This window comes from Ictidomys tridecemlineatus, chromosome 2 (assembly GCF_052094955.1).
Source record: "Ictidomys tridecemlineatus isolate mIctTri1 chromosome 2, mIctTri1.hap1, whole genome shotgun sequence".
Classification (NCBI taxonomy): Eukaryota; Metazoa; Chordata; class Mammalia; order Rodentia; family Sciuridae; genus Ictidomys; species Ictidomys tridecemlineatus.
In genome coordinates this window covers 192468845-192496244 of record NC_135478.1, presented here as the reverse complement: position 1 = coordinate 192496244, position 27400 = coordinate 192468845, and the positions used below count along the sequence as shown (strand labels likewise).

Below are 27400 nucleotides of genomic sequence, written 5' to 3'. Positions count from 1 at the left end.
CAGTATAAGAAAGTTTAGAGGTAGAAGCCAGGCAAGGTGGCACATGCCTGTAATCCCAGCTGCTCAGGAAGCTGAGGCAGGACGATTTCAAGTTCAAAGCCAGCCTCAGCATCTTGGTGAGACCCTAAGCAACCTTGAGAGACCCTGTCTCAAAATATAAAATGAAAAAAAAGAGTTGGACATGTAGCTCAGTATTTGAGCACTCCTGGGTTCAATCCCTGGTATAAAAATAATTTAGAGGTTCAATAATTATGTTATGCTAGTTCCAACCTAATTAGTGCATTAATATCCTGAGAAAAGTCAATTGGGTGGTCATTGTAGGCAGGTAAGGTGTGGCTGAAGGAGGGTCATTGGAACATGCTTCTGAGGTAGACATTTGTCCTAGGTGAGAGGAAGTCCCCTTCTTTCTGTTCTTGGTGGCCAGGTCCTGACCTGCTTTCCTCTGCCATGCCCTTCTTCCATGATGTTCTGCCCATCTTGGGTCCAAAACAATGGGGCCAGCTGCCTAGTAAGTGAGACCCCTGAAAACATGAGCCCCCCAAAAAACTTTTCCTCCTCTAAAATTGTTCTTGTCAGTCTTTCAGTTATAGCAGTGAAAAGCTGGCTAAAACAGCATGTGGTATGTGAACAGAACTGTAATCTCTCTTATAGGTTAAGTCTATATATCTCTTACTTGATTTGATCAGAGACTTAAGGGGGAAGAGAACTCAATCAACCCAACCACTGCTCTTCATGGTTTCTCCACTGATATTCCATCTTGTCAACACTACGAGTGGGTTTCCATTCTCTTTATATGGCTGTCACAGTGAAGTGTATGCGACCTTGCAATATGACATTTGCACAATTAGCAATTTAGATGGAAGAATTTAAAGATCCACAAACTTATCTTACATTAAGAAGTGTGAAGCATGTGTTATGAGATCCGTGTTTCATAACCTGAACTTTTAGTATAACTTATCACACCTCCCTCATTGAAGATGATTTAGAAAATCTTAAAAGAACAGTTTGTCCTTCAATCTCTGAAAATAAAGCAAAGAAAGGAACAAATAAGAAAATGAGAAGCAGAATGAAAATTAGAAGGAGAAGGATGAAAAAGAAGAAAGGGTATAGGAAGATGACTACAAAGAGGAGATTGTTCACTATTATTTTAAACATATCCTTTGATCCCAAGAAGAATAAACAGGATTTGCTTTGGCAATCATCAATTTGATCCAGCATTATTAATATGATTCAGCTATAATTTGATGTAAACATGCAGTATAATTTAGTAGATGAGTATATTACAAGGACTTTTCCTAGAGGAGAAAAAGCATCAGTTACCATTTGAAATCTAACAACAAAATCAAATGAATTTAGTATATTACCTTGATCAACAGTTTTCAGCTTTAATGAGATTTTGCATTCTTGATCAAGCTCACTAAATTCAGAACAAACAATAGGAATTGTACTCTCTATCCTCAGCTGGTATTCTTTCCCATCTTCTGATATAGTACTCCATTCAGGTTGTAGCTGGTAAAGCAATATATAGAATGTTAGGTTAAAATAGAATTGGTTTTAAAATATAATTTTAAAAACAAATTTTCTTAACAGCTTTTCTTTTGCTAAATGAGCTGGTAATAACTTAAGCACTGGAATTTTTTAACTAAATAAAATCAATTTAGACCAAACCAATTAAAACATAAGCAGCATGCAGAGGAATACACAGAGCTGTTGTACCACTGGGTTAGATGACATTTTGATTCTCTAACCCATGGTTGGATAAGTCATGTCTAAGCTTGTCTGTGATGGGCACTGTAGAATAGAGGAAAAACAGAATTCCATTTTCTTAAACTTGTTTGCTCTTATTCCATTGTAAGTTTGGTTATTTTTAGGATTTACACTCACCATCTTAATCAGAATTTAGTTATATTTTATAGGTAGATCAAATGATTTGTGTCACCTGAAACATCTCAACTCTCAGGATATTTATGAGTTTCTGCTTTCTACAGTTAGACTTTCTACAAGTAGACTTACTGAGTACTAATGCACTCTAATCCAGTTCACAGGTCAATTTTCTTTTTTTTTTTTTTTTAGTTGGGGAATTTGACTAGCTCTCAAAAGAGATGTGCTTTAGTATTGACTATTCTGTTAGCCTAATTTGAAACAGTACTAGAGGCTAACCACTGGGCCTTGACCTTGTCTGCTGGGTGTTACCAAGCAGATCACAAGCATCCTGTGTCCTAAGTCTGTGTCCTTCCCCTCCCACTACGAGTATGCTATTCTGACGATGTGGTTCAGTCTTCTTTTCCTGGTGCCTGCTGTGTAACATGAACTTTATCTAGAAAGTTTATTTATTCTGGTCCTGAGTACTGTTCTCACAATCTATCTTTTTCCAGCTTGTCTTCAAACTTGGAGTGACTGCAAATTCTAGTTCTGTGAGTGAGGAGACCTCCAGATGCATGGTTCTTGCCTGCTTGGACCTCTTGATATTGCTCCATGCCTTCCACCACTTCTGATTTCCTGTCACTTCTGCTCACCTGTTAGACCCTAGTGCTACCAGAATAATTAAATATATTGCATTGTTAAATTAGCTCAATCACTGCAATCCATAAAGACTAGACTACCTATTTTATAGGTAGTCTAGCTCTCAGTCTTGGCCTGGTACCTGACTTCAAAAATGCACAATAACTAAATATTGATATGTTAATTTTTAGTTAAATGACAGACTGAATTATGGGGATACAGCCTAAACTTTCATTAGAGCTATTTCTTTTTTTAAATTTTTATTTATTTATTTTTTTAGTCATTTAGAGCTATTTCTTTAAAGATAAATCCACAAGAGCTTGAATTATGATAGTTCAACTTAGGATATGTTCACTATGTTGGTTCAAAAGTGACACACATTAGATAGAAACCACACATTGAATTTTGAGTTTTGTTCTTTTCCTAGGCTAGCAATAAGCCTGTGCTCTGCAGTGGCAGTGAGTCACAACTCCCAGTCACCAATGTAATCATGAAGGAAAGCAAATAATACCCTACAATTTACTATGTTGCTAAGCTATGACATTAGGCAGGTTAGCTGTATTAAATGCATTTTTGACTTAATATTTTTCTCAACTTGTGATGAGTTCCTTGGAAGGTAATACCATTGTAAGTTGAAGGGCATCTGTACATATCAACCTTAATTCATTAACAGGGATTCTCAAATTTTGTTGTGCATTAGAATTGTTGGAGTTATTTCTCAAAAATACAGAGTACTGAGACTTACCTTTCAGATTCAGCCAGAAACCTTTATGAAAAGATCACAACGTGGGGAATTAGTTCCAGAAGAATAATCTTTCTGATTCATCCCTTCTGCTACATACCTTAATGCCTGCAAAAAATTCCTGGCTTTCGATGGCTAAACTTTGTATATGTGGTTTCTCCAAGAAAAAGATGGATGCACTACAGAATATCTATAAATACAGTTAACAAATAACCATTTAGTAAAAAAAAAATAAAAAATGTGTTATTATTATCTTTAAATTTTTAATTTAATTCTTGGTAGACAGTGCACAGCAGATAAAAGAACTGAGTAATTTAATTACTTGACTGAATTTTTTAAAAAGTTCATCATTATAAAATATTACTCATTCAAATCTCAACATAAAGTGTCACGTAGCCTTTTCACTTAAGATGTATTTGAAAGTAGATAAACATAATATCATCATTGAAAAAATTAAAGCATTGTTTTCCAAAATATTAGAATATAATTTTAAAACTCAGAAAAGACATACAGTTACAGAGACTCTTTGATAATACTCAGCATGTTGCTAAAAAAGATATTCATATGTAGTCACTAAGACTATGTTACTGAGTCATCTAGATATCACTAGAATTGGCACAATTGCTAAAGGAAAATAAAGAAGGAAAGCCTTAGTGTTTTCTATTCTGGGGACAAGAATCTTCTCTCTCTCTCTCTCTCTCTCTCTATATATATATATATATATATGTATATATATATATGTATATATATATATACATATATATATGTATATATACAATTAATATTGTTTGAACAATTAATACATTAATGAAAAGAAAATCAAATCCAGTTTTTGTTAACATACCCTGTCTCCAAGTCTGAGATTTATGCCATCAAGTTCTAAAAGAGAAAATGCCTGAACTGTGGTCTCCTGTTTCAGCTCCTCTTTGATTTCTTGAGAAGAAAGCCTAGACCAAGCTATGAGAAATCCCACCGAGCTGTTTGTAGGGGAAACATCAAAAGCACACCTACAGAAGAGCCTGGACTCAATCAGCTCCACCACAACCTCTGGCTTTCCTGGAGGTGGAGGTGGAAATGAGGCTGACAGCTGACCTGGTGAGAGAAGAAGCATCATTTCTACTTGAGCATCTTGAAGAATGAAATAATCACAAAAGGCTATAACTTCAGGATTTATCTTTAAAAATGGAAATAAATTCAGTAAAATGATTATTTTCTAGTAGTCAACAAAGCAGCACGTTCACATTGACAAACAATCACATAAGTATTGATTGACAGCAGGGCACCTTAAATCATCAAGCTTATATTACTGCATTTTAAATGTTTGCTCCCCAAAAGTCTGGCTCCTGAAAATAAAAGTAATTTACAATCTTTTAGTCAATCATCTTTTTTAAAAGACATAACAAACATAGTTCAGGTTTAATACATTATAATTCCTTGTTATAAAGTAGTCACTAATGTAAACTTAAATGACTTTCTTTTTTACTCTTATAATGTACTCTCATAAAGCAACTCTTCATTGCTTTAGGTTGAAAGAGCTGTTCACTGGGGAGTGATTGTACCGTCAGTGAAATATATCAAGTGCTAAACAATAGTCTTATTCTTTTCATTTTTATGAGGCTAATATTTGAAATTTTTTTCTAGGAACTCCTATGAAGAGTATATATTTATATTTTAATTCTGGGTATTTGCAAAATTAAATTGGAGGATCTGAAAGGTTTTTTTTTAAAATATTTGAGTGATAAATTTTGTTTTATTTTTCTGAGTAATAAATTCTAAAATAGGTTTTAAAACTACTCTGAAATGTGCATATAATTTTTGTTATATATATGTTATAATTTTATGACAATCACAAAAACCAGTCTTTCAACTCTGTCATTTAGATTTTAGAAAATTCCAAGAGTCCTTCTTTTAAGGTCTCTTCTCTAGAGAAAATATACTTTCGGATATTTGTTAGATATCATATTTTGTTAGGTATCCTATTCTAAAGTTTCAATGATAAATAAATTGTTTTCAAATTAATTAACAAATATTTTGAGAAACATTTCAAACATAAGCCAAGTCAGCAAACTTATGTTAAATATTTTCACTCTTGTGTTACTTCCCCAAATTATATACAATTTTGTATAGTATATATTTCCCAATTAGCTGCAGAAACATTTTGAATAGCACAACAACTTGCTGAAAATTATTTTTACTGAAGGAAGAAAAGTGTTTTACTGTAAGTACATCATAAAGAAAATCCATACCTACTATGCAGATTAGCCAAATTATTACACTTGATGCTTACTGCTACTATGGCATATTGCTTTATTCTTTTATGAATTTACATCAGAGGACCTAATTAAACAGCTTTTCATATATAATAACAATTTATTTAGAGAATATCAGAAAAGGAGGTTGAAAAATCTATTTGCAATTGGAACAGTCCCTGGAACACCAATTTAGTGCTTTATTTAATAACTTTTTTGTTTACTTATTTATTTTTAAATTTTTTATTGGTGCATTATAATTATACTTATTGGTGGGATTTGTTGTTACATGTTCATACATGCACATGACATAACAGATTTTTAAAAGACAAAGCAAATTAATTTTTAGACCTAGCACTTTGAACATTATATCTATCCTGATTTATTTGATCTCATTATGATTTTTTTTCACCATATAAATCACCTTTGTTAGAAATAGTAATTATATGTCAACTTTATCTCACTAATTTGACTAGAGGTCCCATGATAAGGCTAATGTTTGAACAAATGTTTTAATTTTTGCCCATCTTGTAGGCATATGTCATATATTTGTTATTTGGACTATTTTAGAGTGATTTATTTTAAAAAAATATTATAAGTAGGCAATTTCTTAATATTTAAAATAACTTTAAAACATTAAGCAAAAATAGCAAAGAAAAAATATGGACTGAATGGAGTAGAAAAATATTGACTACCAGTAATACCTTTGGTGTTTAACTTTCAAAACTTGTTTGTCACAAATGCAATCTTCCCAGAAAACAAAATTTTTAAAAATTCTTCTTAGGTATACATGACAGTAGAGTGTATTTTAATACATTATACCTATATGAAGTTTAACTTATTCTAATAAATATAACTTATTATAACCATTCTTGTGGTTGTACATGATGTGGAGTTACACTGGCCGTGTATTCATATATAGACTAGGAAAGTTATGTCCAATTCATTCTACCATCTTTCCTCTTCCCATCTCCCTCTTTCTTTCATTCCCCTTTGTCTAATCGAATGAACTTCTATCCTCCCCCACTTATTGTGTGTTAGCATCCACATATCAGAGAGAACATTCGGCCTTTGGTTTTTGGGGATTGGCTTATTTCACTTAGCATGATAGTCTCCAGTTCCATCCATTTACCTGCAAAAGTCATAAAGCCATTCTTTTTAAGGCTGAGCATTATTTCATTGTGTATATATACTACATTTTCTTTATCCATTCGTCTATTGCAGAGTACCTAGGTTGGTCCCATAGCTTAGCTACTGTGACTTGAGCTGCTATAAACATGAATGTGGCTGCATCACTGTAATACGCTGATTTTAAGCCCTTAACTGGGTCAAATGATGGTTCCAATCCAAGCATAGAAGACAAAATTGTACTGCAGATTATACTGCATAATGTGATTTCTTAGCTACAATATATCATAAATATTTACTAATGTCAAAGAACACACTTCTACATTTTCATGGTGTTTGCAGAATCTCTTGTAATTGCCTGCACATCAGAAATTTTTAGCCAATCAATGGTTATTATATATTTGCATCTTTATTTTACCATTATTAGAAAAAAGGCCTCTTATAAATACTGGGCATGCACATGTCCTTGAATAGATCTTGAAGATAGATTTTTTTGAAGTAAGAATTGAAGCACAAACACATGTGGATTTTTAAAAGTGTTGAGATAAATTACCAACTTTTCTCATAAAAAAATTCTACCAACATTTTGTTTCCTTAATTCTTTGTACTTCTGCCAACTCTAGGAATGTATCTTAAAAGCACAATAAAGTGCTTTTTATATTTGATATGTACCAGACTGTGGCATTATCAAATGTTAGTATACTCAACATTTAAAGTCCCAAAATATAAGTACTTTTAAAAATAGTTTATAAATACATTATTAAACACAAAATTTTATACTCACCAACACAATCCCCTCCAATTTCTATTTCTTCTGGTCCACATGTGTGTAATTTTGCATCAGAAATAGCTGCAAAAAGTTAAGGTTTTATATTTAACTGTGCATAAAAGTATAAATCTACATATAGCTAAGATGACAATTCCTTGGAGAAGTATGTTTTAATGACTAAAACAGATTTTCTTAGTTGTTCTCTCTGGGTTTATTTTTTTTTCATAATAAAAATTTTTCCCCAAAGATAAGATCAAATGGAAGTAAGGAATTATATTTCAAAACAGTCATAATTTTGTATCTTGTTTTCTAAATTTGAATCTTCATTATTAAGTAATGAAACTCACTGATGAGGATGTGAATTCTCACACATTACTAGTTGGACATACAAAATGGTATGGTAACTTTGAAAGAGTTTGATAGTTTGATGTATAACTAAGTATATTCTTATGCTAATACAGCAATTGTGCTTCTTGGCATTTTCCCAGAGGGTTAAAAACTTATTTTTACACAAAAACTTGAGCAGGATATTTACAGCAACTTTATTCATAATTGTTCAATTTATGGTTTTTGTAGCTAACAATGTTAGTTTTGTATTTTAGAAATATTTGCTTAACCTAAGATTACAAGTATTTTCACCTGAAAGTGAAAATATTCCCTGGAAGATTTATTTATATTTTTAGCTTTTACGGTTTTGTCTATGACAATTGTAATTTCTTTTTTGTATTTTGACAAGAGATGTGAACTAAGTTTCTCGCATACAATCATATTTTTGCTTGTGTTGAAAATGCAATTCTTCCTTTGTAGAATTGGTTATGTTCCTGTATTGAATATCAAGTAACTGTGTTGCTCTTTTCTGGATATTATTCTTTTTCATTCATCTACCTGTTTATCCTGCTGTAAATATACACTGTCTACATTATTATTATTTGGAATCAGTTTGAAAGTCAGGTAGTATAAGTTGTTCAACTTATTACCTTACCAATAGTAAGTTTTGAGTATTACAGTTATTTTGTGTTGCCATGTGAATTTTAGAATGAATTTGTCAATTTCCACAAGAAAAATTATTGACATATATATTAGGAACATTCTGGAACAACAAATTAGTTTGTGAAGAACTAGCACAATTACAGCAATCTGTATGCGGGGTAAAACTGGGAGTTCATAACCCACTTGAATCAAACTGTGAAATATGATATATTAAGAACTATGTAATGATTTGAATGACCAACAATAAAAGAAAATAAAAAATAAATTAAAAAAACAAAACAGCAAAAAAAAAAAAAGAACTAGCACATTAACATCAAGTCTTTCAATCCATAATAGTTTCTCTCTTCATTGACTTAGGCTTTCATGTTTCTCAGCAAAGTTTTATAGTTTTCCCTATACAAGTCTTGTGCATCTTTTGTCAGATTGATTCCTAAGTGTTTCATGATTTTTGGTTTATAATTGGTAAGTTAGATGAAATTTCTGAATATTCATTGCTATTATAAAAAATGCAAATGATTTTCACATGTTGATCTTTTTTTCTTCAACATTGTTAAACTCACCTCTGGTAGCTATTTTATAGATTCCACTGGAGTTTTTTGAAAATGGATGATCATTTCATCTGCATTTATATTCATGAGGTTATTGTTCTACAGTTTCCTATTCTTGTATATCTATGTTTGGTTTAAGTTTTAGAGTATGTTGTCTTCACAGAAGTTCAGAAGTAGCTCCTTTTCTTTTATGCAGAAGAGTTTATGCAAAATTGGTATTATTTCTTCCTTAAATGTTTACAAAATTCCCGATGACAACCATCTGGGCCAATTCATCTTTGTGGGATGAATTTTAACTAGAAATATAATTTCTTTTTTAAAAACATATTTATTTTTTAGTTGTAGTTGGACATAATACCTTTTATTTCACTTATGTATTTTTATGTGGTGCTGAGAGTTGAACCCAGGGTCTCATACATTCGAGGTGAGCGCTCTACCACTGAGCCACAATCCCAGTCCTAATTTATTTTTTAATATTTATTTTTTAGTTGTAAATTGACACAATACCTTTATCTATCTATATCTATCTATTTATTTATTTAGTGTAGTGCTGAGGATCAAACCCAGTGCCTCACACATGCTAGGCAAGCACTCTATCATAGAGTCACAACCCCAGCCCCTAGAAATATAATTTATTTAATAGATATAAGACAATTAAGGTTATAAGTTTATTTTTTAATGGCTTTTGACTATCAGCATATTTTTAAAAATTTGTCTATTTCATCTAAGTTGTCAAATGTACTGGCACAGAGTAGTTCATAATAATTGATTTTTGGTTTTAGCTTTTGTAGTTGTAGAATTTGTAGTTTAATCACCTCTCTTATTCATGGTACTGTGTTTGCTGTAGTTGTTGTTGTTGATGTTGTTGGTGGTAATGGTAGTAGGATGTGCATGTATAGTGCTGAAATTGAACCCAGGACTTTGTACATGCTAGGCTTTATCACTGAGCTATATCCCCAGTCCCAATATTGTCTTTCTTTACTGATCAGACTGGCCAGAGAATTGTTAATTTTATTGAACTTCTCAAAGATCCATCCTTTGATTTTATTGCATTTTCTTTATTGTATCTCATTGCTTTCTATTTTGATCATTTCCTTTCACCTTTTTGCTCTGAGTCTCATTTATGCTTTTTAGTCTCTTATTATATAAACAGACACTGAATTTATGACTCTTCTTGTCTTTCATTATAGATGTTTAGTGGGTTTTAACACTAATTAGCTTCAAATTTTCCTAGTATTCTAATTTTCTCTAATTTCTTTTCTATATTAGAGCTCAGAATTTGTTTTATATGCCAAATGCTTCATATCCACTTGTAAAGAATGTTTGTGTGAATGAAGTCTTCTTTAAATGTCATTTCTATCAAGTTCATTGACAGAGTTGTTCTAATCTCCATTTTTGCTGTTTCTGTTTTTATATGCTCAATCAATTATTGGCAGATGGATGTTAATTTCCAATAATAATTATAGATTTGCCCATTTCTGTTTATAAAATTATCAGTTTTGCTTCACATATTTAGAATCTGTCATTAGGTGCATCATCATCATACAATGGAACTGTATGTCCTCTTGTTGAACTGATCATTTTATCCTTAGGAAATGACCCTTCTTTTCCCTGGTAATATTCTTTGGCCTGTAATCTACATTGTCTAATATTAATATAGCTACTCTAGATTTCTTGTGATTAGTGTGACTTAAATTACATCTTTTATCTTTATATCTTTTATTTAAAATTTATTTTTAGTTGTAGATGAACACAATACCTTTATTTTATTAATTTATTTTTATATGGTGCTGAGGATCTAACCCAGTGCCTCACAGGTACAAGGTGCCACTGAGCTACAACCCCAGTCCCAATCCTTATACCTTTAAACCCATTTTTCTTTATATATGAAGTATTTCTCTAGATAGTCTATAGTTGGATCTTGCTTTTAAACCCAGTGTGGCAGAACAAAATGCAGAGGTCCCTCAATGATCAGGCCTTGCTGCCCTTTCATACAGGTCTGTGCTTTGCCGCACTTACTGGATCCAACATCTCTGTCCTGCTATCAGTCTGTGCACAGCACATTTACTGCTTTAGGGCTTGTCACTTGCTGTGATTGCTGTTTGGCATGATTTTCCCCTTACACTTTGACCACAAACTGTTTACCCTCCAGCTCTCAGCACCAATGCCATTTCATCAGGAAAGGCTTTCTCTAGTGACATGGCATTGCAAATTACATTCTCCCCTTACCTCCATTTCTACAGCAGATTTTAATCTTTCCATTCGTGCTACTAATAGCAATTACTAACTGCACAAATATTTTGTGCTGTGAAGTCAGGGACCACTATGGGAAATTAATGACAAAATAAATATAAATTATTTCATTTACTAAAATTTTTCATGTATTCCTCCAAACAAAATAAGAATATATTTCTATAGCATTATCTTCATAAATCAGTCTCTATTCTTGTGTAGACAATAATGCCTTATTTCCTTAGAAGTTTTGACTAGTGATGATATATTCACAAGAAATTTTGAAAATAATATAACTGTGAAAATATAATGGGAAACTGGGATGTTTGACATTGTTTTTATGGAAAAAAAGAGTTACAAACCTGCAAAATATTAAAACTGTTATTTTTGCACTGCCTATACAAATAAATACTTAAGAAAACTCTTTATGCTGGCATTAAGAAATAGTTTTTCATGAGGTTAAAAATGATAGAAACTTTAAAGAAACTCTTTTTCCTAATAATACTGGTTCATATTCTATATCTATAATGAGTAAAATGATTTTTTTGTGGGACCAGGGGTTGAACCCAGGGCCTTAGTGCATGCTAGGCGAGCACTCTACCAGCTGAGCTATATTCCCAGCCCAGTAAAATGATTTTTGAGATTGGACATTTAGTATGGCTAATTTGGTTATTAAAACTCAAAATAAGGGTTTATTTTAACTACTCTAATACTTGAATAACTTTTATTTGTTTTGCTGCATGTATGTTATTTAGGGTTTGTTAGTTTGGGGACTCTAAAATATTTATGTGTTGTGTTACTGACATAATTAAATACTATTTGCTGAATCAAATGTTTACATAAGTTGAATACTCTGATCTGCAATAGTATCTCCCAGCATTTTCAGTCTCCCACATGTGATATGGTTGGGCCCAGATAACACACTGCAGGTTAGTTTCTTTTCCAAATCAGTGATACATGAGAACATCCATCCTTCCAGAGAGAGTACAGGATAAACCCCCAATTTATCGGCTTCATCATTGTCTAACCAATCTAAGCCAAAAAAAAAAAAAAAAATCCATGATGTAGTGTCTTTCTGTTTTGAGCTTCTTGCATCTGAAGGGTTATGCCACTAGTTCTATTAAACACTACTATCATTTGTTGAATCTCTTTTTATTCAAAATACCAAGTCATGACATCCTGATGTAAAGGACACATTCTCTCTTTTGGAAGAGTTCCTAAGTCATAATTGAGTAGAGAGAAAATGAAACAGTGTTTCATTAAGCTCAATTATCTTTGGTGAGCTTTACATTAGTATGTTCTGGGCACTCCAAAAAGGGTCTCTATTTCACAACATCCTTAGTGAACATCATGGTCAGAGTCAGACTCATGAGTCTGGTGTGAATTCTTCATCTGTGACTGTCATGTCTCCTCTTGGATAACAGACCAAATAGAACTTGATTACCCTCTCTTCACAATCTAATATTTACACCCCAGCCTTAGTAACTCAAAGAAAAATCCTAGATACTTACTGTCTTTGATTCCTCTCTTTCCTTCTCCCATATCCAGTTCACCAGGTCTGTCTGAAAATGACACCTAGTCTAAGAATTTCCACCCCTGTCCCCTTTAAGTCACCACCATTTCTCTATGGAATGAATGCAACAGCCTACAGGCATCTTTCTGCAGGAGTAATGTTATTTTAAATTCAACCCCAAGAGCGTATTACTCACCTTTTTAAAAGTCCCTAAGATTTTACACTGTAGTTAATACTCAATCTAAGTTTTTACCATGAACTGAAGACCCTACATTTACCATCACCTTCTTGCTTCTCTGACCTCATCTCCTAAGACAATCCACTTGCTCTATTCGTGGCCAGCTTTCCTCCATCAGTTCTTTGATTTCCTCCATCAGTTCTATCTTCCTACACAGCTGAGGACATTTGCATTTGCTGTTCTTTCTACTGAGAATGCTTTACCCCCATATTTTTTCTTGACTGCCATTTGCCTCATTCAGATGTCAGCCCAAGCTCATCAGCTGTTCAGAGATTTCCACAGGTATCCTTTAAAATAATAGCATCCCTATGCCAACCCATTCCTATTGCATGCACCAGTTTTCTTTATTTTATACCATATTAATTTCCAAAATAGTTTTATTTTTGTTTTTTGATCAATGTTTTAGTTTAGAATGACTTTAGAATCTCACAAAACAAAACATTTTAAAAAGTAACCTAGAGTGGCTAAGATTGTGGCTCAGCAGTAGGGCACTTGCCTAGTGCGTGAGAGGCCCTGGGTTCAATCCTCAGCACTACATAAAAATAAATAAATAAAACAAATTATGTCCAACTACAACTAAAAATTAAATATTTTAATTTTTTTTAAAAAGTAACCTAGAGCTTTTCTATACATCCCTTATCTATGTTCTGCAAATGTTAACATATTACAAAACCATGATACATTTATCAAAGCTAAGAAGTTGACTTCAGGTTTAGCCTCTTAAATAAACTGAAGATTCCTACTGATTGCCCTTTCTGTTCCAGTGTCCAATCCAGGATATCATATTAAATTATATGTCATGTTTTTTTTTCTAATTAATAACAGCTTCTCACTTGTTCTTGGTGTCTCATAATTTTGACATTTTAAAAATATATTATTCAGGTGTTCTGTAGAATGTTCTTTAATGTGAGTTTATATAAATTTTCTCATGATTAGACTTGGTGTATGGATTTGGGGGAAGAAGACCAAAAAAGAGTAGCACCCTTTTTAATGACTGTTATCAGGAGACACATGATATCCACATGCTTTATCACTACTGATGTTGACTTTGATCAAATGTAGGACCTGCCAAGTGTCTTCGATGTAAAATTGTGATTTTTTCCCTTTCCATACACTATTATTTGCAAGCAAGTCACAAAGTCTGTCCCACAGTTAAAATGAGAATAAACAAGCTCCATCTTCTAAGTAGAATAAAAGCTAAAAATATTATTCACAGTTCTTCTTTAAGAAAGCTGTGTCTTCTTTCCTATATTTATTTCTCTAATCATATACTTGTATAATAAATGAATATTTATAGTAAGTGGATGTTAATTAATATAGTGAATGGCTATTCATTTTATTCTTTAAGATATACCCATTTTATTTTTACATATTGTCTGAGGGATTTCAGCAGAATATAAGTTTCATGAGGACAAAGATTTCATTTGTCTTATTCAGCACTGTGACTTTACGGCCTAAAATACTTGCTGGAACTGGATAAACAGTCAATAACTATTGGTGAGAGAAAGATAAAATGAGATAAAATCCAGATTTTAATAACTCAGCATCCTCTATCCTTTAATTAAAGAGGGGAAGAGTGCAAGAAAATCAATGAATTTTTAACACACTCAATAATTATGTGCAGGGGGAATAAGGTCAGGAGCCTCCTTTGATACTTTCACATCAGTATATAGTTTTGAGCACTTTAACATCCTGGCCAAGAATCCTAAATGAACCTGGCCAAAGTAAACACCAAATTTAGATTCAGTTTTGTGAAAACGGTAGACAAGTCTGTTACTGCGATTTGCAATAGCTCCATACCACCCGTCCAGAGACAAGCACAAATGCACCCACCCACAGTTCCATGATTAGCAGCTCATGTGTATTACTGCTGTTTTCTTACCTTCTGCACAATAGCCCATACATCCCTGAGTGGGTTGTAGTAAGTACACATAAAATTGCCCACAGTTTCGTACAGACACTGGGATTTGAAAGAGACAGCAGTCTTTTGTAGTGCTAAACAAAAACTGCCACGTGGCACAAGCTGTCAGTTGCTTTATCTCCCCAGGAGAAGGCAGTGTTTCTGAATCTCTTAGAGAAAGCCAGATGGGGGCCTGAGTTCCACAGTGGTTCATCTTTTGCATCAGAGAAAACAAGAATTGAAAATACAATTTATTTTCATACAAGTACAGCAATTACTTTGCATTTCTTCTAAACAACATTTAAAATATTAAATTATCAATCATTTAAAATTATTCAGTTGTACCTATACAACACAAGAAAAATTAATATGAATTTACTACAAATACTTTGATTTACTGCTTTAATAGTAAATTTGAACCAAATAGATTGATTCTATTTGTTACCTTATTGTAAAAAAGAGAAATTCTTTGTCAGATAACTTCCTAAAATAGCTTGATGAACTTTCTAAAACAAGGTAAATCAATCTGAAGTAATCTTCACAAAGAAAAATTGGTCTTGGAAATTTCTTACAAAATAGATGGGAATATTATATGTAAGAAGCTGATGCAGAGTTCAAGATGCAACAAAAATCAGAGGAGAAGGAAGACATTGTTCAAAATCTAACGACGGACAAACTATTTGTTAATATGAGAAAAAAAGTGAAGCAAAAACCTCACATGAAGCCTACTGTATAAATTACTCACAGGTGAAAAAATAGAAAACTAATGAAGAAGAAATAAGAAGAAACTGTATATTATTTGGGAAGAACTGACTGAACTCATGACCTTGGACAGGACACTCAACAACCTTCTCTTTTTTATGAAGGGATAGTAGTTCCCACCCAAAGTGCTATAGTGAAGTGTAAATGAAGCAATGTAATCTAAAAATTCTATGACCATAAATACACAATTTACAAAAAATAATACAGATGTCTAATGCATTAGAATATTTGGTATTGGAAAAGGCATATCTATCTAGTTATGTGGGAATTAAAAATTAGCATTATGTTTTATTCATATATTTATATATTTTTTATTTAGGTGCTGGGGGTTTAACCCAGGGTTGCTTTACCCCTAAGCTTTTCATTACCCCAACACTTTTCATTATCTTGAGACAGGGTCTCACTAGGTTGCTTAGGGCCTCAATAAGTTGTTGAGGCTGATTTTGAATTTGTGATCCTCCTGTCTCAGCCTCCTGGATCTCTGAGATTACAGACTTGTACCACCATGCCCATCAATATTATGTTTTAAATAATGTATATATCAAAGCCTCAAAAAGACATTAGTCTTCACCAATCTTACATTTAAAAATAAATCTCACTAAACATACTAAAATGATGACAAGATTATATGTACATTTGCTAAAATTGTAGAATTAATTATTATGGCAAAATTCTCAATGTGCACATATAGGGCAATCACATAAGTGCATCTAGTATGTTCTTATTACAGAATATTGCTTTAAAACTGATGTAAAGAATTTATAAATGGAACATACTAATCCTATAGCTATAACTAAGAAAAAGCATGTTACACATTTGAACATAAAGCATAACCTACAAAACAATATATATAATAGAAAAGCAAATGTTAATTATAGTTATTAATGTGTTGATAGATTGTGAATAAGTGCTGTTCTATTTCTATCCTTTCTTTATTTCCTTAGCATTCTAGAATACACATGTGTTATTTTAAATTCACAAATAGAAATTTATTTAAATAGACTTATATTTTCCTGTAAGGAAAAATAAAATACTATTGAGTCTTAACTTGAATGCTCTAAATCCTTGGTTCAAAAAGGGAATAAGAGGTTGGGACAAGGAACTCTTCTCCACAGAGCACAGGAAAACCATTTTATTTTTACGGTTGGTGAGATTCTGTGATCTACAAATGATCAGTTCAGCCAAAGAAAAAGAGCACAAATGTTTAAGAATGTAGTGAATTTCATCCAATTTTCTTAAAGGTTATTTTTAAATTCTGACTTTTTAGCTACTTGTAAATTAAATGTCACAAAGTGACAAGCAAATAAGCAAAAAAGAGAAAAGAGACTTGGCTACAATGGCACAAGTCAAAATAGAATGTCTTTAAAATATGAATGTCTTTTCTGAGATCTTTTTACACTACAGCTTAAACAGAAAAATAATTTCTGCTTCTGCATAATTTGCAAAGTGTGTATACTGATAAGCAAAACAAATCTTCTTCTGAGACATAATCCTGAATGACATGGTCTCACTTCAAGTGTTAAACAGTAGCTTCACGTCCTCCAGGTCAAACTAAAAATTAACTTTAAGAATAAAATCACACCTAATGCAGTGAGATTACATATAGGAAAATCATGAGTGATGAAAGTACCTTTAGTAACTTGACAAGTGTGACATGGATGCATTTCTTGAAAATTACAGAGTCTGTCTTAGTTACCTATCACATCTGAACACTTGCTTATTCCTGGACTCTGTTGGAGGCTTGTGACTGGGGAAAGGGCTCATGCTGAGGGAGATACTGCATATTGTACAGCCTCCTCCCAGGTAATGACTTCAGTTATGTGATTCAGACTCTGCCTGTGTGCACATCTTTAAAATGAAGTAACAAAAGTAACCTCAAAGCCTCAGTAGGAGATCAAGTGAGGTTACCTAGGTGATCATGTCCACCAGTGCAAGAAATGCATGAGCTGCAAAATAAATGTCAGGTTCACATCCTTCCTTTCCATTTTGATCCTATAACTGGGGAGGTTGAGGAAATAAGTTTAGTTTTAAGAGATTCAGACTTAGTCTCATTCCTTAGATCATTTGGTTAAAATGTGATACCAATAGTGAAAGTTGAACTGCAAGTCTAACTGGTCAAAAGTGTCACAAGTAAAGATGATGTCTATGTCATGATAGCATCTTCAGCTGAATGGAGACTACTGATAAATTAGGGGAAACTTGCATTTGAAAATCACAATTTACACTAACTGAACTTCTCAATGGAAATTCAAGGAAGATCATGACAAGGACTGAAAGTAGACTGAAAAACACCTAAGACATCCTGCCTTTGGAGTTTATTTTACTTGTGCTTATTCTTTGAGACATTTTGGAAGAAAATCAGTTTGTAAAGTAAGTCATTTTGCTTAGATAATTAAACAAGACACTGTCAGGATCAAAATCATATCATGCATTCAAAATAGTAAATTTTGTGAAAAGTTGCAGAAAATTAGATCTGGTGTGACTGAATGTAAAAAAAGTTCAAAAACTTTTAAAGTTTAAAAAATAACTTCATGACACAGTTAAACATATCTGACAAAGTTAAACAGATGTGCTTTTTAAAAAAACATATGCTTGTCTATTCGTAAGTGAATAAAAAGAAAGTAAGTTGGCCACACCAATTGTGGGCTTACAGAAGAAGTCACAGTGGGATGAGGCCAGAGGCCTCTGAGTATTCAATTTGCCGCAGATGCATTGTCTGCATGTTGGGTCAGGAAATACTTGGAGATTTCACTACCAAGCTGGTTCTCTTCAGTTTGAAATAGGAGGTGGTCAGCTTATTAATTTCAAGCCAGTGGAGTCAAACCAAAGCACAAAAACATACAAAATTTACTGTTTGCAGGTTACCTGTGGTTAAGCAGAGGAGTCCTGTAGACTGACTGACTGCCTATGTTCAAAGTTTGGCTTTGAACTGGAAACTGTTAACTAGGTGACTCTAGAAGGGTTATGCATGAGAATATCTGTGTCCTGAATAGTTTGATGAAAAAAAAATAATTACTGGTAGATTGTAACCTGGGGTTATGAAAATTATATAAGATATTGCAGACTGCATGGAGGACAACATCATTACCATTACTATTATCATTACACTAGGCTATGCCTTCAAATTACCTCAAGCTAATAATTAAACTAATATTTCAGCATAGGAAATAAACTGTAAATAATAAGACTCAATCCTTATATGAAAATGTACATAAGAAGTGTGAACTGAAGTACCTCAACACATTTAGTTGGCATCTCAGCAGGTCTGTCAAAGAGGAGAAATCGATACCATCCAGAAGAAAGGGAATGATCACATATCATCTCTTGAGCAGCCGACTGCTGGAGGTGCATCGAGTCAAAATGAACATTTCTATAAGGACTCTGAAGTAACCTGTGGCCCCCAGCAGAGCATTCTGGAGATAGACAGAAAGATAGGTGTCTTTGTGAAATGTGTTTTGCTCATTGGCATAATTCAATCTTCAAATTAAAAAAAAAAAAAGCAAATAAACTCACTTTTGCACATAGAGACCATCTGAAATCTCAGGGTCTCTTAAAAAGTCAAAGGTGACTTTTCTTGAAATTTCTATAAATACAATAAACAAATCAAGAAAACTAGGATGTATTGTTGAGGTACTTAAACTTTAAGAACTTTATTTTCATTTAATCTGAGTAAGGTAACAGAACTAATTGCTCTTGCATTAGAATATGTTTATTATGTCCATCTCAAGTCACACGCCCTACAATGTCATAATGTCATTATGACCCTCCACAAATGGCTTTCCTCCAAAGTAAATACAAAAATCCCAAATCCTACCTCTGCCAGATCCTGAAATGCAACAAAGTGAACTAATATTTTAATGTCGATTCCATTTTTGCAATTTGTGAAGCACCTGGTACAGGAAGGTTTAAAAGGTTTTAAAGTTCAATCTTCCTCCTTCCAACCCCCATCCTGAGGATAGACAGAACCCAGGACTTTGCTCAAATTAGGCAAGGGCTCTACTATTGAGTACATCCCCAACAATTGAGCAACTTCTCCAGCCTGCCCATCTTCTTTCTGTCTTTCCTTCCCTCCTGCTTGCCTCCCCATCTTCTTCCTTATGTCCATCCTATTGAAAGTACCATTTTACAATGAAGCACAAGAAAATGAATGGTTGAAGGAAGAAGGCTGGAAGAAGAAACAAGAACAGGGAGGAAGGAACAGATCTGATGTTCTTCTAGGGAACCTGTCTTCTGAGCAGTCTTTGCTTGACCTGGAAGATATTTTTTCTGCCAAATTCCACATAGGCCGAACACAAAGCTCCTTTCCTCAGCAGGAGGAAAGGAGAGAACAGCAGGCCGAAAAACAGTCTTGCTGTCTGTTTTTGTGCCAATACCCTGCCATTTTTGTTGCTATAGCTCTGTAGTATTTAATGTCTGATGATGCCTGCCTCATCACTTTTCTCACTAAGGATTGCTTTGGCTATTCTGGCCTCTTGTTTTTCTAAATGAATTTCATGACTGCTTTTTCTATTTCTATGAAGAATTTAATAGGAATTGCATTAAATCTATATGAAGCTTTTGGTAGTATGGCCATTTTGACAATATGCATTCTGACTATCCAAGAACATGGGAGATCTTTCCGTCTTCTAAGGTCTTCCTCAATTTCTTTCTATATTGTTGGGTAGTTTTCACTGTAGAGGTCTTTCACTTCTTTGTTAGGTCGATTCCCAAGAATTTTATTATTTTTTGAGGCTACTGTGAATGGGATAGTTTTCTTGATTTGTGTTTCAGCTGATTTGTCATTGGTGTATGGGAATGCAATTGATTTATGGGTATTAATTTTATATCCTGCTACTTTGCTGAATTCACTAATGAGTCCTAGAAGCTTTTTGATGGAGTTTTCTGGCTCTTCTAAATAAAGAATCATGTCATTGGCAAATAGGGATCATTTGAGCTCTTATTCATATCCCTTTAATTTCTTTCTTTTGTCTAATGGTTCAGACTAAGGTTTCCAAGACTGTGTTGAATAAAAATGGTCAAAGAGGCACCCTTCCTTGTTCCAGTTTTTAGAGGGAATGCTTACAATTTTTTTTTCCATTTAGAATGACATTGGCCCTAGACTTGGCATTGATAGCTTTTACTATGTGGAAGTATAGTTCTATTATCCCTAGTTTTTCTAGTATTTTGAAGATGAATAGATGCTGTATTTTTGTCAAAAGCTTTATCTGCATCTATTGAGATAATCATGTGATTCTTGTCTTTAAGTCAATTGATGTGATGAATTACGTTCATTGATTATTCTGAATGCTGAACTAATCTTGCAACCCTGGGAAGAACCCCACTTGATCATGATGAACTATCTTTTTAATGTGTTTCTATAAATGACTTATTTTATTAAGAATTTTTGCATCTATGTTCATGATGTTATTGATCTTAAGTTTTCTTTCCTTGATGTGTCTTTGTCTTGTTTTGGTATCAGGGCGATACTAGCTTCATAGAGTGAGTTTGGATGGGTTCCCTCCTTTTCTGTTTCATGGAATAATTTGAGGAGGATTGGTGTTAGTTTTTCTTTGAAGGTCTAATAGAACTTGGCTGAGAATCCATCTGGTCCTAAGCTTTTCTTTATTGGTAAGCTTTTGATGGTATCTTCAACTTCATTGCTTGAAATTGATCTTTTAAAATTGTGAATGTCCTCCTGATTCAATTGGGTAGGCCATATGTCTCTAAAAATTTGTTAATGTTTTCATGATTTTCTATTTTACTGGAATGTAGTTTTCAAAGTAGTTTCTGATTATTGTCTATATAAAGGGTAGGTATTGGCACAAAAGCAGACATGAAGAACAATGGAATAGAATAGAAGACACAGAGGCATATCCATATAAATACACTTATCCCATACCATACAAAGGTGCCATTAAAGTACATTGGAGGCTGGGCACAGTGGCACATTCCTATAATCTCAGCAACTCAGGAGGCTGAGAGAGGAGGATCATGAGTTCAAATCCTGCCTCAGCAAAGGTGAAGCACTAAGCAACTCAGTGAGACACTGTTTCTAAATAAAACACAAAATAGGGCTGGGAATGTGGGTTGATGTCAGTGGTTGATGGCCTCTCAGTTAAATTCCCAGTACCTCTTCTCCAAAAAAAAAAAAAAATACATTGAAGAAAAGATAGCCTTTTCAACAAATGGTGCTGGGAAAACTGGAAATGAATATGTATTAGAATGAAATTGAACCCTCTCTCTCACATGGCACAATACTCAACTCAAAGTGGATCAAGGACCTAGGCAATGGACCAGAGACTCTGTGCCTACTAGAAGAAAATGTAGGCCCAAATCCATTGTGTCAGCTTAGGAATCATCTCCCTCAACAAGACTCCTAAAGCATAAGAAGTAAAATCAAGACTCAATACATGGGATGATTTCAAACTGAAAAGCTTCTTTATAGCAAAGGAAACAATCAATAATGTAAAGGGAAAGCCTACAGAATGGGAGGAAATCTTTGCCACCTGCACCTCAAATATAGCATACATACCAGAATATATAAAGAACTCAAAAACTTAACACCAAAGAAAACCCACAAACAACCCAATCAATAAATGGGGAAAGAAACTGAACAAGCACTTCACAGAAAAAGAAATATAAATGATACAAAAAAATAGGAAAAAATGTTCAACATTTGTACCAATTAGAGAAATGGAAATTAAAACTACACTGTGATTCTATCTTTCTCCATTCAGAATGACAATCATCAAGAATACAAGTAACAATAAATGTAGGCAAGGATGTGGGGGAAAAGGTACGTTGATACATTGCTGGTGGGACTGCAACTTGGGACAACCACTCTGGAAATGGAGATTCCTCAGAAAACTTAGAATGGAACCATCATTTGACTCACTTATCCCAAACCTTGGTATATACCCAAAGGACTTAAAATTAGCATTCTATGGTGATGCAGCCACATCAATGTTTATAGCAGCTTAAGTCACAATAGCTAAGTTATGGAACAAATCTTGGTGCCATTTTCTGAATGGATAAAGAAAATGGATACACACACACAATGGAATATTACCCAGCCATACAAAGAATAACTGTATGACTTTTGCAGGTAAATGGATGGAACTGGAGACTATCATGCTAAAGGGAAATAAGCCAATCCTAAAAAATCAAAAGCCAAATGTTCTCTCCGATATGTGGATGCTAACACACAATAACTGGAGGAGGGAAGAATAGAATTTCATTGGATTAGACAAAGGGGAATGAAGGGAAGTGGGAGATAGGAATACCAAAGACAGTAGAATGAATCATACATAACTTTCCTATGTTCATATATGAATACACAATCAGTGAAGTTCCACATCACAAAAACACAAGAATGGGATCCTAATTAGAATAAGTTATACTCCATGTAGGTATAATATGTCAAAATACACCAATTACATACATATTACTATGTATATATACTGTTATACATACTATATTATGTTTTATACATAATATTTTACATAATATACATAATTATATATAATGTTATACATAATATATGTATCACACATACAAATTACTATGTGTGTATAACATTATACATATATAATCCTATGTATGCATGATACATTTAAAAATAACAAATAAAAATAAAAAAATTTTTTAAATGTGGTGCATCCTCACAATGTTATATATTTCCATCTTAAAAAGAAATGTATTGACACACAAAAAACATGAATGTATTTTGAAAATGTTAAGCCATGTCAAAGAAGCCAGACACAAAATACAGCTAATTGTGTGATTCCATTTATACAAAATAAAAAGAGGTGGCAAATAAATTGAGATATCCCAATAACAATTACTTATGACAGGGGATGTTAGGTAGACTGATGGAAGATACCGAGATTTGACAGCTAACAGTCCAGTATTTATTTATTTCTTAATTTATAAAATTGTTCTAAAATTGCTTGTAGTAATTGTTGCACATCTGTGAACATACTAAAACCATAGAACTAAACACTTTAAGTGAGCAATTTATATATGATTTATAGCTTAGTAAAAGCTGCTTGAAAAAAAACTCAATAAATATTTTTTATTCACCTCTTTTATTTCTAGACTACTAAAAATAAATTATTAACTTTATCATGATAATCGTATCATGATAAAGTTAATAATTTGATATGACCTGGAAAAGATAATATTCATCTTCTGCAAAGAGATTACAAAGCTACTATACAGAATCAATAGGGGTTATGTGATTGAGTAGTAAAGCATGAAAGCATCTTCTTTGATTAATATTGGTTATGCTGTTGAGAAATATTTTATATAACTGTAATAAATGCATATTTAATATGTTATTAGTGTAAATGTGCTTAAAATATTATTTATAATAATGGTTACTAGAAATTAGGAAAAGCAGGGGGGAGGAGGGATAGTGGTTGCTTGGGTAGGTACCAAAGTACAGTTTCACAAAAGAAGTAAGTCCTAATGTTCTACAGCACAGTAGGGTGACTATAGTTCACTGTAATTTGTCAAATTTTATAAAGAACTAGAAGTTCAAATGTTCCCAACACTAAGAAATGATAAATATTTAAGGAGATGGAAATATTACTCTAATTTGATCATTTAATATTTTATGCATGTAGTAAATTGTCACATAGTACCATCTATATATGTAAAATTATTATGTGTTAATTTAAGAATAGTTCTTCATGAAGACAGAAAATCTGTAAGTAAACCAACGAAGGCACAGGCCAATTTTAAGTTTTATCACTTCAGAAAATAATGAATAAATTGGGTTTTAATATTCTTTTAAAAATTTTACATGGAAGAATGCTTGCCCCTCCCTTTTACACAGCAAACTTATATTAGTAAAACTGATTAAGATCAGCAAGATAAGAAGAAAATGACACGGTAAAGGGTTGTAGATATTACACATGGCCTCCTCCCCCCAGCCCCAAGTTGCAGAGAGTTTTGCACAGATCAGCTTTACTTCTGAAAAACATGAGAGAACTTATATTATAATATAAGAGCAAGTCATCTTTCATTTAATGCTCCTATTTGTACTTTGGAACATTAAAAACAAGCAGGAAGAGCAAAGGAACGTGGCTTTGTTCTATATCAGTTTAACTTCGAGGTATTTTAAGCTGTTTTCTTAGTCATAGGTTAAATAAGTGAGCAGGGATATTCTTTCTATAAAGATCTCTTTTACAGTAGGAAGCCTGATTCTGACAGATAACATGAAAAATACCATACACAAAACTTAGCTTAGAGATTTACTATAGAAATACAATATTCACCAATTAATTATTCCGGGGGTGAGGACAGGTGGTATGGGGTGGAAATCGTGTGGTTTGGAATTTAATTCTTCTGATAATTCGATCCACTTGCCTGCAGGATACCAGACAGTCAGCGAAAGATTCTTACAACAAGTTAAAAGGAATTTAAGCAGAGTAACATCAGGAAAAGAAGAAACAAAAAACAGAACCGAGAGTCCAAAAGAAAAAGAGGAGGCAACACTGGGCGCAAACTAAAACCGAAAGGTACCATACTGTAAAGCGGCCGCCTCAAAGACAGAGGTGGGACAGAATGGAGGATGGGACAGTGAGGAGCGGACCTCAGACATCCACCAAGATGCCCCCAGACTTCCCTCGCATTATCCTCGAAGCCAGCTCCCACCCGCAGGCGGCGCCCCTGCGCTCCCACCCGCCAGCGACCTACCTGGCTGACCTTGCGCCCGGGCCAGGAGCACCAGCGCCACTGCCAGGGACCAAGCTTCTCCGGGCATCCCAGCTGCTGCAGGTAGGGCCACCGGCGTTGACGCCGGGTGCCAGGAGGATGGGCCACCTCGGGTCTCAGCCTTTCACTCTCAGGCTTGTTCAGTCCCCTACTACTCAGTTTTCCCCAAAGCTGGGCGTCCTTTCTCTGGAATAGCGATGGGAGCCTTTGTGTACTCCCGCTCCTAGACTCCTCCTCCCAGCCTTGCAGCTGAAAACCACGCCCAACCTTGTCTAGGGGAACCGAAGCGCCGGAACTCCTGGCTGTGACTCCACCACCTTGGATGTCACCCGCATTCGCACTGTCAGCGAGGAGCTCGGGACATAACTTGGCATGTAGGTTGTCCTGACAAATGCTTAAAATTTAGTAATCTTAGAAACTGTTCAGATGGACTCCAGTAAAAAGAAACCTTGTGAGCCAATGCCTTATGTCTGAAGATAATTTCTTAATCGCGTAATTGGCGATTAAGATTAATAATTGGAGATTAATAATTAATTAATAATTAATAATAATTGGCAATTAATAATTATATTCGCTCGTATAATTGACCTTGCTTCCCGAAAGATGCTTCCAACATTTTAGGACTCAGTGATGAGCAATGTAGGAGGGAGTAGAGATTAATTCTGCAATGATAGAATCCCTCTCCTCTTCCTCCGTAATAGGTTTTCAGAAGTGGAAGGGTCTGAACTCAGATATTACCCAGGTCTATCATGTATATGCGGAGCCATCTCAGTTATCCAGTAGTAAACCTGTAACCCAGGATAGTTCAGCGCATGGCCACTGACCCCTTGCATATGATTTTCAATTCTTTGAATTATCTTTAGGGGTGTGGCTGCCTCTTGTAAAAAAAAAAAAAGTGGCCCCTTTTTTCAATTGTTCCTGTATATTTTTTCATGTCTTGGGATGAACCCTCATTCTCCCAGAATTTCTGTGGTAGGCTCAGTCTTGAGTCCCCTATCTGTCACCTTGCACTTTGCCCTCTCCTGAGGGGGAAAATAACAATGGTCAGCAGAGGGGAGTCTAGAGGGTCCTGGTGGCCACCAAGCTTCAGATCACAATTCTCAAGTTGGAGCATTGAGATTAGACTGGGCATGGAGGGGAAGACAGGAGTTGCCTAAATGCATAAAAAAGTTGCTTTTTAAATTGTTTATATTTCTTTTTAAAATTTGGAAAGGGGTCTTAACTATTTAAAAGTTTAAAATCTGTCTCAAAAAGTGAAAGTATTAAACCATTGGAAAAATAAATTCTTTGTGGTGCACAAACTTGTGTTTAGCCCCTTTTATGTATGCCAATGGGTACCCAATCTTCTGGGATAAAAATTAAATATAACATTTTGGTGGGAGGGGTCAGGTGATTTTCTTCTTAAAGCTTAATTATTGATGAACAATTTAATGGGGCCAGTATAAAAATCCAGAGGTTTCTTAGTGTATTTTTGTTTCAGATTATAAAGTTCTGATGAAACTACAACAAAAATAAACCTCAATTTCTTAATCCATTTATGAAATCATCAGGAAAAAAATAATAGTTATAATCAGGATCAAATCATAACAGGCCTTATCTGAATACATTATCTAGCAGTTTCAGTAGAAATGCAATAAACTTGGATAGGTTATTGAAGGACAATATCACTTCTCTGACTTCCATTAAACATACAGTTTAAAGTATCATAGGGTTATTTTTCCCTTCAGTTTTTGATTTATGACTACCAGTCTATATGAGTTTAGACAAAATCTAAAAACAACTTAAATTATTTTTCAACCCTCAGTAGTGGATTTATCTAAACTCACTTGGCTCTGCAAGAATGTACCCACAAAAAAAAAAATTAGTCACAGGACTATATAAAAAATTTAAAAAGTAATAAAGTTGGTGTTTTACTATGTGTCTGGTAGGTTAACCAAAAAATGGTGCAGAATTCCTTTTCTTAATTTTTTTTATTTTTGAAAAGAAGAAAAACAACATATGCATGATACTCTCATTACAGATACTGCTGGTGTTTGTAAAATTCATAAATATTAGTGAGAGAGAAACAATATGAATGTCTGAAAGGAAGAAATGAAACCAAGAACTAATAAACACAATATAACTTACA

The 27400-nt window shown here is 33.8% G+C and overlaps 1 protein-coding gene across 1 annotated transcript in view; it reads right to left on the bottom strand.

Annotated features, from left to right (window-relative positions):
• The window catches only part of Vwde (von Willebrand factor D and EGF domains), a 69942-nt gene extending 44334 nt beyond the window's left edge, over window positions 1–25608 (bottom strand). Inside the window, exons 1-7 of the mRNA XM_078040339.1 lie at window positions 25255–25608; window positions 18808–18986; window positions 14794–15025; window positions 7406–7471; window positions 4089–4336; window positions 3345–3434; window positions 1365–1509 (exon numbers count right to left, since the gene is read on the bottom strand). Of these exons, the coding sequence (XP_077896465.1) occupies window positions 1365–1509; window positions 3345–3434; window positions 4089–4336; window positions 7406–7471; window positions 14794–15025; window positions 18808–18986; window positions 25255–25321 (1027 nt within the window). The 5' untranslated portion in view covers window positions 25322–25608. The remainder of the gene's footprint in view (window positions 1–1364; window positions 1510–3344; window positions 3435–4088; window positions 4337–7405; window positions 7472–14793; window positions 15026–18807; window positions 18987–25254) is intronic.
• Between the last annotated feature and the right edge of the window lie 1792 nt (window positions 25609–27400).